Source organism: Alligator sinensis, unplaced genomic scaffold (genome assembly GCF_000455745.1).
Source record: "Alligator sinensis unplaced genomic scaffold, ASM45574v1 scaffold268_1, whole genome shotgun sequence".
NCBI lineage: Eukaryota > Metazoa > Chordata > Crocodylia > Alligatoridae > Alligator > Alligator sinensis.
The window spans coordinates 2,844,891-2,869,353 of record NW_005841853.1 but is presented as its reverse complement, the minus strand read 5'-3'; the positions used below and the strand labels follow the sequence as shown (position 1 = coordinate 2,869,353).

Genomic DNA, 24,463 nt, shown 5'->3' with positions numbered 1-24,463 from the left:
GCTGGCCGCGTGCATGCTGTGGCTGCGCATGCATGTGGCATTTATTGGCAACATTATTGGTCACATCAGCCAAAAACAGCTGATTGCTGCTGATGTCCATTTTCCTTTTATTGGTGCAGATACGATATGGACTGATGTATCGGTCCACCTCTAATAAGAAGTTGAATATTCAGATTATAAATGCATGGGAGATGCAGTCTAGGCGCTTCTTTGTTACTAGAAGTAAGAAATACTAAAGTTCTTCAGTCTTGAAGTGTGCTGTTTCCACCAAGGTTAAAACTTGACCAGAAAAGACTGATCTGGTGTTGCTGTACCTTTTCTTTGTGTATCCTGTTACCTCTCACATTTTATTTTAAAGTTGTCTAATTTCTTTTTGGCTGCTAGCAATTAAAGATTGTTCTACTTTCTACTTGGTGTATATAAGGTCACCACGAAGTGGAACAGACTTCTGGTTACATTAACAAAATGTAGGTGGTGCAGTGAAAGCTAGTATTGAACTATCATGCAACTGTGTCCTGTGTTGTAGAATGGGATTTTTTTTGTCCGAGATGTAATTACCCTGATGCACACCCACAATGTACATGCACCAAACTAATGCAACTTACTCTAACAAGCTAGTTGTGTAAGATGCACTAGTGCAAGCCTCATTTTGACCTAGACATTAGATGTTTTCACTTTTTCCTCTTTCGTATGACATTTTAGGATTACAACATTCATAGGTTAATGTCTAAATTTGATAACTATTTGACTTTCAGGGGTAGCTGCATGGATTGATTTTTAGATCACCATTAAATCATCTAATTGGGCAGTTGTTCACAATGTGTTGCAGCGTCTGAAAAATAGCACCACATTTGCAACCTGGATTCTCTTTGATTCTCCATTTATGGAGTTAGGTGTCCACATTTTCCATGAAGTGTCTGGATGCGATTCAGGGAGGACCAAATCTTTCTCGGTAGGTCAAATCCTGGCTGGGGGATTGTAGGGTTGCTGACAATGTATATCTGTGGCAGGTTGGTATTTGCCCAGGCTTCCCTCTTTGTTTTTTGGTGCTCTTGTTGTCATCATAGAGCTTCTTGGCATATTTCCAAAAGGATTTTCTAGATTTGAGCCTATCTTGTGGTGGTGTAGTGATGTCCTTGTTGATTGGGAGGTTTGCATTACCGATTGCCTTAGGCATCGGGCATGTTATAATTATTATGCCACATGCCCTCATGCATGTGGCATCGCAGCAGAGCTTTGGGGGAGCAATGTTTGCCAGAGCTGGAAGCCATGGCAATGGCGTACTTTTTAGTATTCCTGATATAATTCGCATAGCTGCATTTAACTGTGTATCAACAATCTTTGTGTGCACCTTTTGTTGCAGACTGGGGAGCAATATTCTGCTGCAGAAAAAACAAGTGCTAGAGTGGCCAGTCAGAGCGTGGTTGCATTTGCTCCCTATGTCATTATGGCCAGTTTTTGCACAGGATTAACTCGTGCTTTCGGGTTTTTTTAGCAGTGTTTCATAGATGTCACAAAAGGTGTGGGTGTGATCAAGGATTACACTGAGGTATTCCGAGAACTTTTCATGCTTCACCACTTCTCCACAGAAAGCGATGGCTGGTTTCTGGTTGGCATGGGCATTGTTTAGATGAAATGACGTGACAGCAGTTTTCCCCAGATTTGGGTGGAATCTCCAACACGTGAAATATTCTTCAAGTAGCTTGAGGTCTTTGCAAAGATCAGTCTGGACTTCTTTGAATAGTAAGCACCAGGTCATCGGCATAGCCAAATTTCCAGCTGGTGGTGACAGGAAGATCACTTACGTATGCATTAAAAAGTACTGGTACTTGGAATCCATATGGCATTTGGTTACATCCTGAATTGTAATGGTGATAGCTATAGGTGTATTGTTTTCTGGATTTGTTGTGGTGACATCTTTAAAGCTGGATTTCACATACCTTGCTGTGTTTGGGATGGTGATGCTAGTTCGTGTTTGGGATGCTTGCACTGATGTCATTACATTAACATGTTACATTGCTGCACACTCCTTTATCTTAGATAAGTCCTTTTGTATCATAATGTAGCTGTCTTCATGGCACATGGGGTTTGAGGCAGTATGTATGAACAGCAGAGAAAAGAGTGTCACTTTTCTTCTCTGTCATGGGTAGCAGTGCTTCACTATGAGCTTGGAGAAGTGATTTGCTTAGACATACTGGCCGCATCCACGTGAGCAGGGGCATGCATTTGCAGTGGCACAAATTTGTGCAGCTACTTTATGCTGCTGTGTACACCCCTGCTCATGCAGTTTGCAGCAGGACACATTGTGCTGTAGGGGGGCCTGGCTGGGGCACAGGGTGTGTCAGTGTGGGGGTAGCTAGCAGGCAGCCCATGTGCTGTGACACCCTGTGCCCCAGCCACCCGGGGAGTGGCATGTGGACATGGGGGAGCCTCTCCCTGCCTGGCTGGGATGCAGCTTGCCTCGAGATGGGGGAGCAGGCAGTCCTGGACTGGCTTCTCCCCTGTCTCTGTGTGCCTCAGTGTGGGGGCTACTCTGTGGAGCCCCCACACTGAGGCACGTGGAGCCCCTGTGCTGAGGCACCTTGTGCTCCAGCTGGCTGAGGTGCAGTGTGGCTTGAGATGGGGGAGCAGGCAGCTCCCTCCGCTTCCTGCTCCCCCGTCTCGCGGCACACTGCACCCCAACCAGCTAGGGAGCAGCTGGCTGGAGTGGTTACAGAGTGCCTCAGCGTGGGGGCTCAGCAGCGTGTGGAGATGGGGGAGGAGGCAGCCCTGGGCTCCCTCATCTCTGCATTTGTCCCAGCACATGATGCTTTGTGCTGCTTTTTTTTTCCCCCCAGGGGTTTTATTTATTACTGGGAAACCATGGTAACAAATTTTGCCCCAGCACTGTAGCAGCACCCCATACCATTTAATGTGCAACATGCACGCCACCAAAGAGGTTTGTGGCACCACAAACCACACATGCTTGCACATCTGAATCCAGCCCCTGAGTCTGGTAAAGTTGGAAACCAAGAGGACATTACTTCTCATTTCATGCTGTAACTGCTAGAAAAAATTCCCTCCATGATTAGAGTCTATTTCAGTGGTTACATGGAAAAAAGCTTTTTTTTTTCCCTTTTTTGCAATTTATAGTTTTCCTGCATGTTCTCCTTCTTGAACAGTTATTCTCACTGCTGTAAGTCATGAATAAAGGTGAAAGCCCCCTCTCTCTTTCCTAATTTTTTCAGTTATTTCTTATTTTGCCAAACTTTAACAATTCTAGTAGACATTTTTTATATGTGCGTATTGCTTCAGGCTGAATTTTTTGGAAATTTCAGTAAAAACAGTTCAGCCATTAAATAAAATAGGTAGTTTTGCAAGCACTGTTTTCTCTCCTTTTTTCTGTCAGCTGTCTCTTTGAAGAAATTGAACACCTCTAGGATTTGGACTAGAAACTATAAAATTTGGCAGGTTATGTGTGGGCAGGTTATGGAGATTCATTTACTTTTTCATGATAATATAATTAGCTGAATTTTATAAGGCTGTTCTCTCTACATTTTGCCTAACCTTATACTTAGAAAGGAAGACAGTATCTGTTACTTCAGCTGTTCCTCACTGCATTTTGCTGATTCTTCCCTATAAATGCTTAAGGTTTGTCTACAGGGGAAGCTGACCAGTAGAACAAAAATGGTGCAAGTCTCCATGTGGATGCCATATTTCTGCATAATCTTTCCACTTGCATGTAGTTCTACTGCTATTATAGTCCCAGTTGTTTTCCCCAGGTAGATCTGTCCTCAGATGCTTTTCTGTTTCTCAGGCTTTGATCGGTGGAATTTGACATAATTTCACCAGTTCTCCCGCAGCTTTCCGATTAGCTGTTATGTCAGCGAGTCTTGCCAGTATCGTGATACTCTATTCCTTTTTGTCAGTGGTAGTGGTAGGAGCAGAGGCTTTGGAGCTGAATGCATGCTACACTGCGGATCTGTGTATGTTAATAATTAGTCTATAAAAGCAATATAGCTCCCAAAATTAAAACTTTACTTTTTTTTTTTTTTTTTTTTTTTTTTTTTTTTTAAAGGATGCTGAAACTTGGCTGAAATTGGCAGTATAGGTAACTTTTCCTGGTGAGCTGTTTTTTTCAAGCCCTGAAGGTACAGGCAGTGCATTCTGGGGAACTGGTCTTGGGGCTGGCAGTCAGAGCCTCTAGTTATACCTGTTTCTGTCCTTTATTCTGCCATTTAGTAGCATTTGATGCATCCCCTCACCTATGTTTCAGTTTCATCATTTGCAAAGTAAAGATAATACCAACCTCAGAGGAAGTTAAGAGACTGGTGTAACTGGTTAAACCATCAACTTTGAATTTTTACTCACTAAAACTATCTTTAACCTAAGAATACAACTTACAAATTAAAAAAGAAAGCTATTTTTCATTATATTTATTTTTAATATAATTTAGCAACTCGTGTAGTCTGAGTCTCTGTTTTCTTAGAGTGGTTAGTTTCCCATATTGCTATAGTGGGTCTTGAGCACCACAGAGGAAAGGGAAACATTAACAAAGAGAATATTTAAATACGACTATAAAGTCTGAAGAATTGGTCAGGAGAAGTAATTGATGCATGTGGCACCTAAAAATATACCTTACACCTCTTTAAGTTGAGAGGATTCATTTTTATTGTATAATTCAAGTTCTAATATAAATAATCTGGAACACTATTTTTATGTACTGTATAAGTTATTTCTCTTCCCTGGCGGCAACTTCCCTTAAATTGGGGTGAATGATGATCTTGCCCTGAGCAAGGGGCTGGATTATATGACCTTGTGAGGTTTCTTCTAGCCTTATTTTCCTATGATAAATATACTTGTATTATACTTCCACAAGTCCCAAGATTATTTTATATTTGTGCTAATTTACTTTGTGGCAGCCTTATGAATTATTGTTGCCTCTTTGGAAGCAAACCTCCATGTGATGGAGTATGAGGTATCTTTACATAGACCCTTTTCTAATGTTGGATAAATATACCGTATGTACTCAAGTACAAAAGGAGGCTTTATCCCCTGTTTTTAACATGGGGTACAGGACCTCTCATCTTGGATTTGAGTACAAAACAGTAGGAGATTCCTGCAGGTCTGGCTCAGCCCTGATCTGGGGTCAAGGGCTGAGCTGCAGCTGCCCTCCTGCCACCTCTGCCCCATGTTAGCTCCCCACTGCTGCCTCTGCCTCTACCTCCCCCCGCACCTCCTGCTGCCGTTTACCCTCTCTGTGGCTCCAGCATGGGGCCTGTGTTTATTTTAGCCTCAGCTTGGCCAGGTACTAGCTGATATGGCTATAGCAACTCTGGCTGGGCCCTAGAGTCTGGGTTGGAGCTTCTTGGAGGAGTAGGCAGGGGGAAAGATGGTGGAGAGGTGGGAAAGCAGAGCCTGTGTTGGGGACAGGCAGCATGGGGGGCCAGGTGGAGAGGTAGGCCCTGGTAGCAGGCTAGGTGCTGGAGGGGCAGGCAGCAGGGAGATGGGGGGCAGGTGGCAAGGGGGCAGTCAGGAGGGGGCAAGTGGTGGCAGGGGGCAAGGTGTATGTGAGGGGCAGGGGTCAAACTGCTTGACTCCTGCCACCTGCCCCCCTGCCACTGGTTTCTGTGCTTTTTGGGGAGATGGACAAATTTAATTAAATCAATTAAATTCTATACATGGAAAATTACTGCAAATTTATAAATTGTCCATGTATAGAATTAATTAGTGGAGAGTCATCTTAAATTCAGAGTCATCTTGGATTCAGGTAAATATGGGATATATGACACTTCCTTACATGCATTAGTGTTTGTTGCTTCTATGTTACTTTTCCTGGCAGATGACTTCGATAACTGCTTTTGGGAAGATGTCCTTCCTGATGTTAAAGTTTTTCCAGTCATGCTTATTCATTTTTGTTTCTGGAAGCTGAAAAGGATTTTTTCCCCTTGCTTCTTTTGGGTTCCCAAACTGTTCGTCGTGACCCCGGATGGGTTGCAGTGTGACGCAGCGCTCTTTCCCATGCCAGGTCTTGCCTGCTGGGTTGCAGAGGCTCGGGGAAGGGGCAGCAGGACACGGACCCCAAGCCCACAGTAGACAGCCTGCATCTTGCCCCCACCCCTCACAGGCTTCGTACTGGCTGTGCTGCCCACGAGGGAGGAGACCGGTGGGAAGCCAGGCTCCACGCTTCAGCTGCTGCTTCCTGTGGGCAGTAGTCAGGACTCAGGTGCTGCTGGGGTAGAGGGGCAGGGGGCTGCAGGCCCTGGGGCATGTTGGGAGAGTAGGGGGCTACAGATTGGGAGTGAGGGACAGTGGTAGAGCCATGGGGCTGTGGGTCAGAAGTGAGGGGTACCTGGGGGTTAGGGGGCTGCAACTTGGGAGTGAGGAGACATACTGAGGAAATGGGATCATAAATGGTGTCATACTGAGGAAAAGTTTGGGAAGCACTGCCCTAAGGACACTGTGGCCAAGTAATCTAGGTGGTTGCCTTGGTTAAGTGCAACATGTTGAAGAACATAATGGCCTCAAGACATTTATATTTAATCATGTTACTGTAGTCCCATTGATTTCAGAAGTGCCTTGCAATACCAGGGTCACAGTCTTGGGAAGAAGCAACTTTTGTTATTTTTTTTAATCCCTAAGTTCTCATTATAACATAACTGCTTCTCCTCTACTTCATTCATTAGTTGGTATGGTAAGGGGTCAAAAATCTGATTCAGTGAGCTCCAACTTGCATCGGCCTTTTTGTACTTGAAATCAGCTCTTCTTTAGTTTGGAGCACTGCTTTCACTAACCGCTCCAGGTTTCCTGTTTATTGTCGATGATTTGTTACATTTTTTTGGTTGAGGGACACAAGTAAAGTACGTAATTTTTACTGTCAGTGAAGTCAACTTGTCTGGGATCTCAAGACTAAGTGGACAGCATGGTTAGTGTCTACTTGTGTTTACAGTAGCGCACAGAAGGCCCAGTGGAGAATAACATTCCCTTATTCTAAGCATTATGCAAACTCAAAGTAGGTACAGTCCTTAGCCTAAGGTGCCTATATAAGCAACTCAGGCAAAAGATGAGAGGGAGGAACTAGTTTCTCCATTTTAGAGATGGACAGAATTGAAGCAGGTTAAGTGATTTGCCCAAGGTCAGACAAGGGAAGCCGTAGCAGAGTTAGGAACTGAGCACCTTCTTTCAGAGTCCCGGTGCTAGGCCTTAACCACAAGATCGTGCTTTTGTTCTGAATGATTCTTTTGCATGTCATTCATTTCCCAGTAATATGGAGTGTTCAGGTTGTATTGCTTTTCTTTCTTGCAAAGTTGTGATTGAAAACAGAATAGGTCTGGGAGTAGCTCACTGTTTTGTTGGGAGACCTGGGACAAAATCAAGCCCAGTCCCTCTTGACTACATAGGCTTTATCTGGAATAAAGCAGGAGTAAAACTAAATAGTTAAAAGACAAAAGCAATCTTCTGATTACCAAATCTCTCACTTGACTCTGAGTACCCCTTGAAGTTCTTCAGACTCTGTTCATACTAAAATTCCTTTTTGTCATAGCTGACCATCTGGATCCTATTTGGGATGATGTAAGCAATGTGTTCCCGGTAACGGGGTTAACCTGAATGAGCTAGCATAACCATACTTCTTCAGTTAAGTAAGTACCTGTCAATTCATTGTTAAGAGGTGAATTGCACGTATGGTAATTTATGGACAGTTATGTGTGTAACATGACTATCTAGTACTATAATAATAAATGCCAGTGCATTTTGAAAAGGAGATTAACCGCATGCATCAGGTTTTGAAATGCATTTTAACTATTAGGTTGTGATGAGACCTAAGGTTGGGGGGGTGGGGAGCAGATTATTGCTTACCTTTCTACTGTGAGAGTGTCTTACTCCTTCCACAGAAGCATCTAATACCTGCTACTGTTGGAGACAGAATATGGGCTGTGAGGGATCTAAAGTCTGAATAAAGATAGCAATGTTCTTATTGACGTATTTATCAATCGGTGAAAGAGAGCCACTATGTATTTTAGGACTTTTTCAAAAAGTTTGATTCTTGTAATCTTCATGCTTTAATTTAAAAAATGAAGCGGGGGACACCTGACTAGTACACTGAAGGGAGAGCTGTGGAATAGGTACTGGAGGTGGTGCTGGTGAGTCACGAGGTAGTAGGCTTTGGCTTGGTTGTTGGATGCATGTTGCTCCTCTTATTGGGATGTGGTATTAACCCAAGGTCCTGACTGCCTGGCCAGTGAAACCTCATGATGCCTTTCGCAAGCAAAGTCTGTTGCTTTTGCATCATGTCCAAACTGCATCATAGGGAAATATGGCATTTTAACTGAAATTTCTACCTTGTAGTTTGATTGGGATACTGCTGACCTCATTGGTTTTGTAATATTGCCGCATTTGATCTAAGTGGTGCTTCTGTCTTATGGGTGAAGTGAATAATGTAGATTTTAGTTTATAAAGCATGATAGGTTCTATCTGAATTAAAGGCACTATAAAAAAGTACAGTCTCTCCTATAAGTTCATATTTGTCTTTAGCCAAATATGTTCTGTTTAGCCACATACAAACTGCAGCTAGATTAATAAATCAAAATTCACATTTTAAAACTAATTCTTAATATTTGTTCTGTTACTTTAGAGAGAAGGGAAACTTCCTGTGTACTGAGGGTGCTTGTATTTTTCGTTACAAAACACGTTCTTTAGATTAGATTCTTACCCAAATTCCCTTTTGTTGCAGATGGCCGTACAGATCCAATTTTGGATGATGTAGGTGATGCTTTCCAACTCATGGGAGTTAACCTGCATGAGCTTGAAGATTATATACACAATATTGAACCTGTCACATTTGCACATCAAATCCCTTCGTTTCCTGTCAGCAAGAACAATGTCCTACAGTTTCCCCAGCCTGGAAGTAAAGATGCAGAAGAAAGGAAAGAGTACATTCCTGATTACATGCCACCCATTGTCTCATCTCAAGAAGGTGCGTAATTAACTGTTTTTTTGCTTTGGGAGGAGAGAGGGAGTTTGTTTTTGAGCATTCACATATTTCTGTACATTAAGTTATCCAAGTTGTGCTGCCCATAGTCACTTGATGAGACATCTGGAAGGGCACTGCACAAACAGTGAAATACAACCATGTTTTTAAATCATAGTTAAAAAAAAATAAGGCACAGTGTTGCGGCCAAAATGATAGAACTCATTTCCACTCTTAATTCACTTCGTTTTAGAGAGTAAACAGTGTTAAAATGCCCTGTGTTTGTACAGCTTCCTAGAAACCCTGAATAATTAAATAAATGTGTTATGCCTCTCAGTACTTAAGGTAGGTAGGGCATAATATCCCCATTTCACAGATAAAGCAGAAAGCTTTCATATAGTTTCTCTAAGGGAACAGGGGAAGTTCCCTGCAGAGCTGGCAGTGCAGTGCAGGCCTCCATGGGCATGAGGGACAGAGATCAGTGAAATCAATGATACATAATTCTGCCAAACAGAGCAATATCTTGTTTCTTCTCTCAGCTACAGTAATCATGAGTGTTAATTATCATATTATAATAATAGTGAGAAGGCAATAAGAGGCAATTTTTTTCCTCCTCTGTTTCAGATACAAGAAATATGAGTGCTAGCTAATACGAAGCAGTTAAATCATGTGCAACATAAGTTGACTGTCCCTTTTGATATTGACAGTTGCATATATTTATTGTCTCCCTGCAAGCCTATGTAATGCTATGGGTTAGGTACAAATATGCCAAACAGAACAAAATCGCTGTCCTGAAGACTGTAGAGTACAGTTGACAGGCAGAATTGTAATGAGGTGTTTATTTCTTCTGAAGCCGATTGTGTGAGGACAGAATGCACATCATATTATGTCATGTGTAATGTTCCGTTCAAGTACTTGGTCTCTAAATCCTGAGAGACTAAATGTTGCAACATGGGCAAAAAATCTCCACGGTATGAAGAGGAACACAAACTGCTTTCCCTTAAGTGTCAACTTAAAATAAATCCTGTTTGGGCATTGCCACAAATGATGTACTGAGTTGTTGTTCTGTTGTTGACTTTTATTTGGGTTTACAGTATATTTACTGCTGTTTGTATACAGGTCTATGGATTGAGCTATAATATACCACGCAAACTAAGTAAGATGAAAGTCAGGGGTAGTTATCTGGAATCAGAAAATATGAGACATAGTATTTTCCATATATTTAGCACTGTTTAGAGCAGGGATTGGCATCCTATGGCCTGTGGGCCTGATCTGGCTTGCAGACCTAGGGGGCTTTGGTGGCATTCTGGCAGTGTGGGTGCTTTGCCCACACCTTGGCCAGACAGCAGAGAGAAGTGGTGGTGGTGGCAGCAGGAGCCAGATCAGAAATTATAATCCACCTTGGACCTGAACTGAGTTGTTTCAGGCCCCGACTTGTTAACCATTGCCGACCACTGCTTTCGAATAAATGTAATATTTCCAGAAACATGCTGAGGAATCACGCTGTTGACCTCAGCTGCCCTGGGCACGCAGTTTTCTCATTTTGTTTGGTTGCTTAGACTGCAGAGATGGATATGTACCGTGGTCCGTGAGATATTTTAATGTATCTTATGTTAAAGCAACTGAAAGTAAAGTTTAAATAGTGGCTCAAATACCATTCAGAGCTGAAAGGCTTTTTTACATTGACAAGGAATCACTCTATTTACTTAATTAGAAGATGAGATTTCCCACCCCATTTAACATAGGGGGGAAGGGGAGCCCCTCACCCTTTCACTCAAGCATGGGGGGGGGCAGGCAGCTACCATGCCTTCTGCCCCAACCCAGGGTTAGGGTTGGAGCTGGAGCCACAGCTGCCGCATTCCTCCCTGCTACCTGTGTGTGCCCTGCTACTCCTCCCCCGCAGTCCCCAGTCTCCCCCCCCGCACCATCTTTCTTTTTCTCCCCCTTTGCTATACTCCTCCTTACCCTTGCTCTGTGCTGGCAGGCTCTGTCCTTGCTGCAGCCTGGAGCACAGAGCATGTGCTCCAGCCCAAACTTATAGTAACTGCTTCAGGGCAGGGCTGGAGCTGTGCCCCTAGGCTGCAGCAGTATTGAAGCCTACCAGCAAGGAGCAAAGGTAAGAGGTGGGAGGGTGGATGGGCAGTTCTTGGGGAGACACTGGTGGGGGAGATGGAAGGCAGAAGCAGTGTGGAGTGGAGAAGAGGGGAAGGGGGAAGTGGGGTAGGCTGGGGGAAGCAGGGGCAGGAACAGTGGGGATACGTGGGGGCAGAAGAGGCAGAGGGGGAAAGTTGCTTGCCTTTCTCACTGCCTGCCCTACCACCTCCATATGACCTGCCACCTACTTCCTGTCGTGTGTCCACCTCCCCCCTCCCTGCCCCACTGCTTGCCCCATTATGGCCTCCCGTCTACCCTACCACATGCCCCGCTACTGCCTCCTCTACTGTCTGACCCCCATCTCCTGCTGTATTACTGCCCCCCCATCATCTTTTTCCCCATACCTTCAGTAGTGTGTCGGGGGTGACAAATTTAAGATGACATCATAATTACAGTCTATACATGGAATTTTATAATAAATTTTTAAATTTTCCACGTTTAGAATCTAATTATTGTAGGTCATCTTACTTCCAGTGTTGTCTTGTGTTCGGGTGGGTAAATATGGTAAAATATCTCTTGGGAGGCTTTGTTAACTACTTCAGAAAGTGCCAGACAAAAGGACCATATGTAACTGGACCATTTTTTCTGGGAACCATCAGTACTTAAATCAAGTCTTTCAAAAGTGGGTAGTAATATGGGGATTCTTATTTTGAGGTACCTAACCTGCAGCATCTGTTAGGTGGGCAAGCATGATTCACAAGATAAACCCAGAGATTGCAAATAAGAATCCATAGGGTCAAAAACACTCTGATCTTCTGCGGTCTTTCTGAGTTTTTTGCAACAGAAGAATTGCTCCATTATTGTTCTGCACTCCAAGAATGAGTGAAAAGAGCTGACATTTTCCAAGGGGTGCCTTGACTCTAATATGTTTGAGGACCACTGAGCTGTAGGTAGGAAAAAAGGAGAGCTATATTAGAATGCCAATTTGATTCTGAAGTGAAGTCCAAAGTTGGACCAAATACTGAAATGGTGGCAGTTATGCAAGTTTTGTCTGTCATTTTTATGTGCAACTCTCTTGCAAGTTGGATCCAGGAGTTACATTATAGCAGTCCTTATAAATAATGTAGGAATCCTTTTAACACGTGGAGCAAGAAGGTATAATTTTCCCATTTGGATGGGCACCAGGAAAACGTCTAATGAAGAAGGCTAGTATATCGGGGATTACAAAGCCTTTTTTTTCTTTCAATAAGGGCTTGATACAAATGTAAAATGTTGAATGCAGTTAGTGGATACAGGTGTTATAGTTGTTGTACCATACTTAAATGTAATTCAGGGCATCTTCTTGATAAAGAAATCTGGAAGTTTGAGTTGAGTATGAGCATCTAAAACTAATGAATCATGTTTACAAAATATGATTTTCATCTCATTAATTTTTGGACAGATGAAATAGACTGGAAGGATCAGGCATCACAGCCCAGCACTGTTTTATTAGTAAATAGTGTTTGGTCCAACTCCCTATCCTGTCAGAGAGGAAAGTATATCCAAAACGTTAATTTAAGAATTGCACGACGTAGAAGGCGACTTGTAAAAGTGTAAGGCTTCACACTAGGCTGACGTTTGTTATAGTTCAAAATGTGTCCACATCACTTCACACAAGTTATGAAGCTCTAATTCTTATTATTTTTCTGTAGCTGTCATTTAAGCATCAACAGTGCCAGTAATGACTAAGTAATTGAACTAGGCATTTCAACTGTAATAAAAGGTTTAGATTTTTAGAAAAAAATTGTATTGGTAACCATGTTCAGTATTCATCATGACCAGTAGGTGTTGCTAACCACCTTCTTAAGACTAAAGTTACAGTTGCCCACTACTGTGGTGTTCTCTGTGTCTGCAAATAACATTAGTGCCACTTACTTTCTATAACCTGATGTTTCATGTGGGGTGTACAGTCTGTTTAGATAGCTTGTCCAATTACTTAATTACTAGAAAGTCCTGGCTGTATTACAAAGACAATTTTGAGTGTGTTCCATTCATGTATGATAGCCTGCAAGAAACGCTGGTACTTGTGCTGCCTCGATAATAGTCTGAGCAGTAGGTGAGAAAAAAGGCAGACCTGTCTCTGCCATTTAATGTTGAGTTTAATTTTTGGGGCTAAATTCTTCTACTCAAATACTGAAAATGGTTAGCAGAATGTGACTGTGTTAATTATGGAGTGTGACAGTTTAGTAATTTACTATGACTAGAAGACTTGGCATATATGCTAAGTGTATAAATTGTATAGATCTGCATATAAACTCATCCCCATAATACAATCTGATTTAGTATTACCATGGTAAACGTTGGGCTTTTAGTGGTATGTTTGCAAAGAAAATTTAGGGGATTATTTTGTCATTGTATCATGACGTTCACTTCTCTGCCTATTTTTAATTACTCCCTTTTTTTTTCTTTCTTAGCAGTCTTAGTGCTGTTGTCACTGAAATGTCACGGTAAACTTATAAAACAGATTTTTTTTTTGAGGAGAAGATAAATTGGTTGCAAAACATGATGGTCTTGCTGTAGTGTAGAAGAACGACACTTATAATATCAACACGTTCTGTGAAGTTGGTGTTTTGTTTGAAGCCAAAGAACATCAAGAGTTGAAATTAGGCCACTTAAGTCAACAATTTTTCCACAGCGAGCAGTAATTGCTATCTGTGTAGCCAGTAGTGTTTGAGACCTGGACCAAAATGTAAAAGGAACTACATAGTGCTCCTAAAATTAAAAAAAAAAAAAGAAAAACTAAAAACTTGCCCCAAATTCTTGTTCTCATCTGCCATTGTAACCTGATCTTGTGGCTAAATTAATTTGCTCCGTCTTGAGTTGGGGTTAGAGAGAAGGAACTGTGTTACTCTTGTTTGTGTAGTATTACTTTTGTTAATGTTCTGCTATTTTCACTGTCCCTAGTGTTACAGGATTTACAGAAGTTTAGGGCTGGAAGGGACCTTGTGAGATCATCGGGTCAAGCCCCCCTGCCCTGGGCGAGAAAGACTGCTGAGGTCAAATAACCCCAGAGAGGTGTGCATCCAGATTCCTTGCTATTTGTTTACTGAGTAGATAATTTTGTTATCACCAAGCCGATTTGTTGCTTTCTGAGGACTTGATTGCTCCTGGTTGCTCCACAAGTCCACAAAAGGAAGACACGGGAAGTTCTACCCATTGGACAAGAGTTGCTGTCCCTAAGCTTCTTCATAGCTCCCCCTGAAGAAGAGACAGTTTCAGCTGTTAGTTTTTTGGTGCGTCTGTCTTCTGCCTTCAGCCCCTCAACTCCTATCTTATAAAACGATATAATGTGTTGGGTGGAAGAGAGAGTTTAAGTTTGGGAGTCTTTCAGCTTTGATAGAGTATGTTCAAGGACTGGCTTCCTGTTTCTAATCATCAATCCAAGACCAGTTCTTGTCACAGTTTCACAGATCCTGATTTATTTTTGGCTTCAGTCAAAGCATTTATTTCCCTGGCAGATGAGATCATAAGATTGTCAGTCTGATTACAGTCTTGCTTTTCTCCTACTTTAATACTGATATGATATTAGAACCTAATAACCACCAAAAAGCAGTGCTTATAACACCTGAAAGCACTGAATCCCGGCTGTCAAATTATGAAACTTCTTAAACTATCTCTAGTTGCTTGTAAGATGTTAGCTGCTAAAAATCTCATTGGAATTGAAGTGGGAATGGGGGAAAGCAAGATGGTAATCAAAATAACATGATCTTCAGGTCTGATATCTTGGGCCTACTAGTGCTAGAAATGTAATTGTATAAAGCAGTAAGCCTCACAGTGGTATAAAGCATTAGTGTCTAGCTCCAGTGGCATGATGTATCAGACTTTAAAACTGTCACTGGTCCCTTAGTTTAGCAGTGCTTTTCTTGGCTGTGATCCAGAACTGAATGAAACCAGCCTTGGATCTCAAACTAATGTAATTTCAATCCCTGGTTTCCTCAAGGGTTAAACAAAGCCTGTGAATTTTTAAATCGCCTATGATGGGATTTAAAAATGTCTAGAAGAGCCTATCTGGATATTGACTTAGTCATTTGATAATGTAGATTTCTTTGTCATTGTTTTGACTGTGTTTTTAGCCTTTCTAACTTTTCCCTCCATTTAATCCTATAACCTAAACCTTCTTCATTATGGCACCCTCTGTAAACAGTCCTGGCAGGTTAAAAAATAGCAGCAAGCTTTTCAGCAGAGCTATTCCAGTATCCTAGGCTGTGTAAACCTCACCACACATCAGCATGCTTGTACTGTGTAGTCAGACAATTTGAAGAGTTAAACCCTTGCTAGGGGATCATCTTGGAACACTTTGCTCCTGGCTAACCATGCCTGGTTGCTGAGTATTGCAGGCTCTGCATTGAGTTCCTATAGTAGTGTATGCACTATGCTAAGTGTCAGACACTGATTGCGTTTGTGCGAGTGAGTCTCTGTGTGTGCATCAATCTAGCAAGGAAGGAGCAATGGAAGAAACAGACAAAATGAGAAAAGCAGCCAAGCTTGAGAAGCAGAAAGAGGAAAACCATTGGGAAAGAGCCAATAGGAGAAGCAGGTTTCAAAGGAAAAGGAGAATGTGAGATGGAAAAAGTGTACAGAAAATGTATGTAGTTTAAATCTTACCATTGGACAGGCATAAAAATAACTCCGCTACGTAAAGTGTGTTAATAGTTTTAATTATGAAACCATCTGCATATCTTTACTTTGTCTTAATACAAAACATGATTTTCTTTGGAAATAGTGCAAGGAAGAATTTATCAGGAAATACTTTTGTCACCGAGTCATTGCTGCCTTCCCAAAGTAACTAAGTCCGTCTCAGTGACACAGCTAACCATGATGTAAATGGGGGCGGCTCTACTGCATCCCTGCCTCCAGATTAGGGTGCATCTGTCCTTACTTGAACTCTCCTGCTATGACTTTGATGGAAAACCATGAGAGGAGTTGTTCAGCCTTGGAGACGTCCTAATCCACGGAGGGGAGTGCAAGAAACACTGCCAGTCTCAACTCCAATTAAAGCACTTTAGATTAGTTATGGGTCCTTAGGAGCTCCCATTTCAGGCTCCTCCAGCCCCTACACTCCCGCCTCAAACCTCCATTTGGTATCCACTCTTCAGTCTCAGACCCTTGGAAGGGATTTATAGTCCTTTAACATCAATACACAAAGTCTTATCCACGCCCAGCCTCTTAGCTGAAGGTTTCATAGTTTCATAGTAGGTAGTGTCAGAAGGGACCTAAGCAGATCATCAAGTCTGACCCCCTGCCATGGCAGGAAAGAATGCTGGGGTCAAATGACCCCGGCTAGGTGTCTATGTAGCCTCCTTTTGAAGACCCCCAGGGTAGGAGCAAGCACCACTTCCCTTGGAAGTTGGTTACAGATCCTAGCCGCCCTGACTGTGAAGTAGTGCCTCCTGATATCTAGCCTGAATCTACTCTCCGTCAACTAATGGCCGTTATTCCTAGTTACTCCTGGTAGTGCTCAAGGGAACAGGGACTCTCCTGTTTTCTGCTGGTCCCCCTGGTAAGTTTATAGACGGCCACCAGATCCCCTCTCGGCCTTCTCTTGTGGAGGCTGAACAGGTTCAGGTCCCGTAGCCTCTCCTCATAGGGCCTGCCCTGCTGACCCCTGATCATGCGAGTGGCCCTCCTTTGGACCCTTTCAATGCTATCCACATCCCTCCTGAAGTGTGGCACCGGATGCAGTACAGGCTTTTCCCCAGGAATCCCTATGAGTCGGTTTAAGATGAGCAGAAAAAATAGTGAGCAGCTCGGCTGCTCCTCGCCTGCCCAACACTCCACTTTTTTTGCTGTCTGCCTCAGTCCTGGAAGCTGCTTATGGTCTCCTGATGGCTCTTTCTTCCAATCGGGATCCGTCTCCATCACACAGCTGGGTTTTGTTGTCCCTGCTGAGGCAGTAACTGGCCCCTAAATAGCTGGCCAGCTGCTCAGCATCAGGGCTGGTGTGGCTTTCCAGCCCTGCCCCCCAGCGAGGAATCTGATGGCCTCTGTGATTGTCCCTGCCACTGGCACCGGGTACACCCGGGTCTCTCTGGCATGGTGAGAAATGAAAGACGGTCCCTGCTTGGCTCTTGGAAGGAACCACCGTCTGGGTGAATCTTGGAACATGCCACCAGTAATGCGGATGGGTATGAGCGGGGCTCTGCTTCCCCTTTCCCCAGCGACTTTATTACAACTTTACACCCCCTCCCCCCCGAGAAAAGTCTAAATTGTCTGATACTATAAACTTTCACGTGGAGATCATAAGTTTGTTTGCATCACAAACAAAATTTCAGTGTAATGGGCACAATAGGAAAACTGTATCCATAGTACAAACCCAAGCATACAATTTGGTCTCTAGGTAGCATGGGGAAAGGGCATTTTAAAAGGCACATATCACACCTAGGCATCTAACTCCCACTGGTTGAAAGTGGAATTTAAGTGCTATTTGTGTCTTGGAAAAACTCTGCTTCTTAGGGGATGAAGGTTGTTGGAGAGTCAAACTGAGCTGCATGTGTAAAGATATGCAGGCTTGCATAAGTGGGACTGAAAAAATCCTGGGTGTTTGTTATTTTTGTAGAAGACTTTTGAATATTCTTTCCCTCAGCACCCCCCCCCCCCCCCCAAAAAAAAACCAACAAAAAAAACAAACAACCAAAGCAACAACACAAAAACCCAGGACAGTACATAAAATTGAATTGCAATATTATAAAATATTTATGATGGGGACACTCACTCCTAAACCATCTAAAATGAGCTTAAATGATTCTAGGTTTTATACTTCCCTCTAAAACTTTTTGTTAACTTGTGGGGTTTTTTTTAATTGTCTGATGTGTGAAAGACATTACATGCAAATAAAAGTGAACACTGACTCTACAGAATAAATCATGAAACTGAATATGCAAAAAAACCCCCATAATGATTGTCAAATACAGGAAATGATTTTGCATAATTTTTCAGTTCTAGTTGTCTTGTGTTACTTTTAATAATAGGAAGTTAGGCAGATATATTTTTTTTACATTAACACAGTACCTTTAAAGTTTTAATATACAGTAAATGATAATTCTTGAAGAATTTAACTTTTTCTAGACCTGTTTAAATAGCTTACAACTTGTTCACAATTCTGGGGGATAAAAAAATAAGACTGCATACTGTAAAAATGGTTCAGAAGTCATGCTTCCCTTCTACTGTGAATTATTTACATTGAATTGGAATGAAAGTTTAGGATAGTGACAGGCAAATTGCAATTTTGGTTATAATGAAATCCTTTGAAGGTGAAAACAGGACTTTATGATAAAAGGTTCCTATTGTTTTGGATACTTTTATCACAGACAGCTGTCAGGGTTTTAATTTCCTAGTGATTTTTTTTCAGTAAGACTTTTGTCACTTGCCTTGGCTTGTCACATTATATCAGTTTTTCGTTTTTTTGACAATGTCTGACTGTATTCAGTCCTCATCACTTCTTGCCCTCTGTAGTTCTCCTATACTTGAGGATTTTATTTCATTTGGAGCATCAGGCACCTTTGTACTTTGGAAAGCATGAGTTTTAAATTAGGTTATTGCCTGGTGGTAGTGTGTTACTGTTCTCAGACTATTCAGGAGCTTTTTTTTTTCTCACTACAGAGTGTTTTTGGTAAATCTGGTAGTTGAGAGTGGAAAGTCTGCTTGCTATTTAAAACAGTTTAAAAGAAAGGCACAAGTAAACTATTTCAACGCCTGGCCTTATAACTTCATTATTTTTCAGTGGCATTACCACATGCTGGAGTTTTCCTTTTTTCCTTCTCTCCAAATGCTCCCTGTTTTCATTCTGCTCTTCCCTAGCACCTCTTAAAAGTGCTATGAAAATGTATTTAATGGATAAAATGGTCAGACATTGCTGCTGAACTATGGATTTAGAGCTGTTGGGAGAAACGTACCTGAAATCTGCTGTAGTTCTCACTTGTGTTGAGATTTGTCTCCAAACAATTTTTTTTTTTCAGATTTTACCCTTACTTTTGGAACATGCATATTCAACTTGGTCAAGAAACGTCAGCATTGTTATAGTGTTCATTTTAATGACTACTTCACACACCTGTATGATAGAGATCTACTTATGAGAGAATTTGCCATATTTTTGCCAGTTTACTAACTTAATTTTTTCATGCTGATAGGCAGATAACTCTCCACCCCAGGGCAGAAGTAGTACCATATAAATACACTTGATTTTGAGAAGTGTGGGCCTTTTTTTTTTCTACCTTACATTAAAAAACCTCAGCCATGGCTGTATTTTGAGTGTGTGAGATATAGATGCGTACATATACTGTACTAATATAGATGATATATACTGTACTAATGTTTGTACACACACACACACACACACACACACACACACACTACATACATATAATTGTACACTATATTTGTTGGCAGTGGTGGTGGCAATTCCTCCTGGTTGAGGATGATCAGTCCTGTGGATCAAGTAAAGAGTTATAAATGAGTCCATTGATGGCTAAGAAGGCCAATCTTAGAGCCATAGACACAGAGGCCCCAGGTAGTGGTTCAAGGGAGGGTTGGACCACAGATTTCTTGGTCTTGTTTCCTTTCCTTCTGTTTCTGTCGTTTTTCAGCCTCCACGGCAAGACTGTTTTCTTCAAAGTAAGATGCATCTTCTCTCGCAAGGCGTTGCCTTGTAGACCTGTCCTGGGCTAGTTTTCCTCAATTTGCGGTGTCAGTGCCACACTTTGTCCACCTTGAGGATGTCCTTGAAGTGTTTCCTCTGGCCACCACAATGTATGTATACATATATATATAGTGTGTACACATGCATGTGCACATACGTGCATAGTGTATAAACACGCACGCTATAGCCATGGCTGTAGTAACATGAGGTTTTTTGATGTAAGGTAGGAAAACAGGTCCACACTTCTCAAAATCAAAAATATGCTTACATATATAGTACAGCTGTGGTAACATGCGGCTTTTTCTATAAAGTAGGAAAACAGGTCCACACTTTGTTGTGTGTGTAGTCTAAAGGTTTGTAAACTTGCACCCACTGAGGAATAAATATTCCAGAATAGCTGTGCCTGAATTAATCCTGAAAGCTATTTCATGTGTCAACACTTTTTCCAAACTGGTCCTTCAGAGTGGTTTAAGAGCTAAACAGGGAGAAGATGCCTTTATTCTAGAAAGAATGCCCCTATAGTGGAATTCCTCAGGAAGAGCTGTTTGGCTTTAAATTCACACCCTAGTCTTCAAGTGTAGATAAGCCTGAGCGAGTCACTGAAGTAAGGTCAAACTTCAGACTTTTAAATTTCCATACCACCACATAGTCTAACCCTAACTGGTTTCTTCTGAACAGAATTTTGTAATGGGAGGCCATTGCATGATTTAAGAGGAACAAATATCAGATCTAAGCTTTAGTTGTGGATGGATGGTACTTGGTTCAAAACCAAGAACCACGTACCTGTAGGTAGTTACATAGTAGGTCATAACTTCCTCTGAGCCAGTATCAAACTGACATCTCATGTGGGTTTAGATGATGGCATAATGTCAGAGGTATTATTCTTTGCAAGAACAGAAAATCCAGATTTGATCCTTTTTTTTTTTTTTTTAATGGTTTGATGGGTCGTTTATGTGGGAATTATAGTAGATGCACCATACTGGACAAATAACAATTTACTATATTCTTCATGCCTCTATTCAATTGATGAACTTGGGTTATTTCCCTTGTTCCTTAAATGCATTGCTGGTAAGTGACAGTTGTCTTTCCATTCCAGAAGAGAGGATACTTCAGTAGTGAGTAATGTGCTTTCCACTAGGTTCAAACATCCAGATGAAAGGTGCTTTTCTTCAAAAGTTACAAAGCATTTGTATTTGAGGGCAAGGGAATGACACTGCTGCCTTGTATCTGAGAGGTAATACTTAATCCAAGTGCCAAATGATCTATTTTTCCAGTTCAGAATGAACAATTGTAGTTCCTCCTATCTTGAATGAATTTTGTAGACTTTCGTAGTGGCGATTGAACTTTGCCTTTTGCAGTTTTAAGTGCTTGGAGGAGCGTGCATAAGTGTTCTATAGTTCAAACGCTTTGTTCTTAAAATATGTACAAAAACCAAAACAAAAATAAAATCCACAAATCCTTTTTCAGATGTAACTCTTGCTCCTGGCGTATTTAAACATTAGCACTTTTTCCTTGTATGTACAACGCTAATTGTGTCTGACAGACACAATTGGGAATAGCATGGAGGAAATAATAGCTCTTGACCAATCAGCAAAACTCAGGAAGTCCCAATGCCAAAGGAAGGGAGAGAAACTCACTTTTCATTTCCTCTTGAGTCCACTGTGTTCAGATTAACTTTAAAGGAGAGTGAGATGCAGCTCTGAGGATTTGGTCTCCAATAGAGTGTTACCTATGTATGGAGCCCATCTCAGCAGGCATTGAGTCACCAGCCAAAAAAGCTCTCATAGCTAAGCTGCTGGGTATCCTATTGCAAATTAAATATGAAACAAGGATACACTTGGTTTTGCATGAGGAACTTTAAAGCATTCATTAAAGAGGCTTTATTTCTGTTTCAAATATTTTAAAGCTACAGTACTCTTGAAGGTGATACTTCTGACTAGAGTTGTGCTTTCTAGCTTTGTTTCTGGTATTTGAGACACTTTACAGATTTGAGAGTTGATTTAAAAAAATCGTGGGCAGTAATTTTAATTCTACTTAGAATTTAGCATATTTAAAATACTAGAAGTAAACCATTTCAGATCTTTATAAAATTGTCATCCATCCTATCTTTCTTATGTTACGATAGATATGATATATTTATGATAGAATGTCATAAATCAGTATTTGAAATGCAAAAAATATAAAAATCTAAACATAAATATATACTGTAGTATGCCTGTGGGATATAGGCATTTAATTCCCTGTGTACTCATCTACACAAGACATTCACTATGGAGTAGACTAATTATCTGCCCACTAAACATTTCGCATCTACACATGTGGCTCTATTAGGTCTCAAGAAACTAATCAACTGTGTAGCAGGGTAGTACTTGTAAATACAAGTACTGTCCTGTGCTGAGTTTTTGTTTTTTTTTTTACTCTGCAGTACCTTGTGTAGATGCTGGCACAGGTGGTTGGGGCTTGAGGGTGCTTCTGTGCATGGGCAGCTGGCTAGTCCTGCATTGGAGCACCTTGATGCCCCAACCAGCCAGCCCCTTCGCAGCACATTGAACCAGGTTGTAGCAGCCCTGGGCTGGCAGGCTTCCCCCCAACTCTTCTCTCCCGCAGGCCCTCTACCACCTGGAGCTGCTCTAACCTGTCTGAATGTGCTGTGGTCCTGGGTGCACGTGTAAATGCAGCACCTGGGAACAAACTCTGGTACAATATGCATTGAGTTTATTCCTTCATGCTAGTAGCACGTATAGATTGATTACTGCCCTCTGAACCCGATGCTCCAGCCAGTTTTCTATCCACCTTATAGTCCATTCATCCAGTCTGTACATACTTAGCTTGCCTGCGAGAATGTTGTAGGAGACGGTATCAAAAGTCTTACTAAAATCAAAGTATAGCACATCCACTGGGCTCCCCACATCCACAGAACCAGTCACTTTGTCATAGAAGACAATCAGGTTGGTCAGGCATGACTTACCCTTGGTGAATCCAGGATGACTGCTCCTAATCACCTTCTTCTCCTCCAAGTGCTTTGAGATGGATTCTTTAAGGATCTGCTTCATGATTTTTCCAGGGACTGAAGTGAAGCTGACTGGTCTTTAGTTCTCTGGATCCTCCTTTGTCCCTTTCTTTAAAAATGGGCCCTATGTTTGCCCTTTTCCAATCATCTGGGACCTCCCAAATGCCATGTAGCATGGCCCTTAGTTAATGACGCTTGAGCTTGTCAGAGAAGAAACTACATGCTTTGTCTATATCACAGCTGAGAAAAGAGCACCATGCTAGCAGCCCTGTGAGCCTAAAAACTGGCACGGCATCGCTATATCAAAGATAAAGTGCCTCAACGTAGAGTGTAGAGAACATAAGTAGAAGTTTGGCATAAACCTTCCCACTCTATTAAACTGCTGCTTATCAGTGCAAATAAACTTTAACATTGCAGTATTTTATCAGTTTAACTTGCAGTTTGCTGACCTAATCTATATGCCCCTGCACTCTGTAACCATGCCACCTTGGGCTATAATGTTGTTAGATCCCAGACTAAGCCAAGTCAGATTGTTGCAGTTCTCGGATAGAAGACATCCCAGGAAAAATCTCCACGCTTCAGGAAATAGTGGTGATTCTAGTAGCTTGTACTCTGCTCTGTGAGAAGGCGGCTGTGCTGGTGAGACTGACATGTTTGAAATGAGATGAAAAATGAAATCCTTGCCACTTCTGGCGATTAACAATTCCATAGGTTGCTTTTCAGGAACAGCATGTTAACTAGAATTTAGCCAGGAAGGTTTAGTTAACCAAGTTCTTCTAAACCGAATGGCCCATTGCTGTTTTCAAGGGCATATACATTCATACGTTGTATAGTGCGATTTGAGACAACTCTAGGAAGTGGGGTTTTGCTCTATAGCAGTGCCATGCTGTGTGTAAAAAATTATATGACGTACGGTAGTTCAACAACAATGTAGAAAGCCAAGAAGATCATGCAGAATCCCATTTGATCTGGAGGGAACGTCTGGCACGGGGTGTAGGTCAACACAAAGTGGTTTTGATCGAGAGGATGGAAGCGGAGAGAGAGAGAGAGAGAAGAAAGCAGCGTGCTGGAAATTTGGATTTCAACTTGGGCAACACACGGATCTGTGAAACTTGTAACAAGGTGTGTCGCTCTCGCATTGGGCTTGTCCACCACAAACAGATTAATCAGGCATCTGACTAGACCTCTTACATGTACACCACGATCCAGAGGATCGATGGTTGCATACTACTACTAAATTCTGTACAGTTGCTGTGCACGGCAGCCTCCCATAAGGTGATTGCACCTCAGTAGCAACTGAAGTGAATTTTCTTTTAGGTCAAATTCCTCTTGCTGCATATGCACAACAGATGTGTTTTTATTTCAGAATGGAAATGTATGCGTGTCCCAGTTTAACCTTTCTCCTCTATGCAGGGTAAAGCATTTGGGATGAAAGGTACTGTGTAAATGTAAGATTCCATTTGCCTATGCTCTTGGCTGGAGGAACAGAAAGGCAGAATCTAGCTAAAGCTGGGTTGGGCAAAATATGGCACATGGGCTGAATCCAGCCCCCTGGGTGACTGGATCTGGCCTGTAGCTGCCTCTGCCATGCTGTCCTGCGCTGCTTCATATGAGCAGCTTCAGCCATGAGCAGCTTCAGCCAGGCTGCTCCTGCCCCAGCATGTGGGCTCCTGCTTCTGCTCCTGTTGCCTTCCGGTCTGTGACAGCTCGTCAAAACTCCCTATGTGGCCCTCGGGGC

The 24,463-nt window shown here is 42.0% G+C and overlaps 1 protein-coding gene across 1 annotated transcript in view; it reads left to right on the top strand.

The window, feature by feature from the left end:
• TAF3 (TATA-box binding protein associated factor 3) overlaps positions 1 to 24,463 on the top strand; it is a 157,903-nt gene that overhangs the window by 8,563 nt on the left and 124,877 nt on the right. The window contains exon 3 of the mRNA XM_025213312.1: positions 8,711 to 8,953. Coding sequence (XP_025069097.1) covers positions 8,711 to 8,953 — 243 coding nt within the window. The remainder of the gene's footprint in view (positions 1 to 8,710; positions 8,954 to 24,463) is intronic.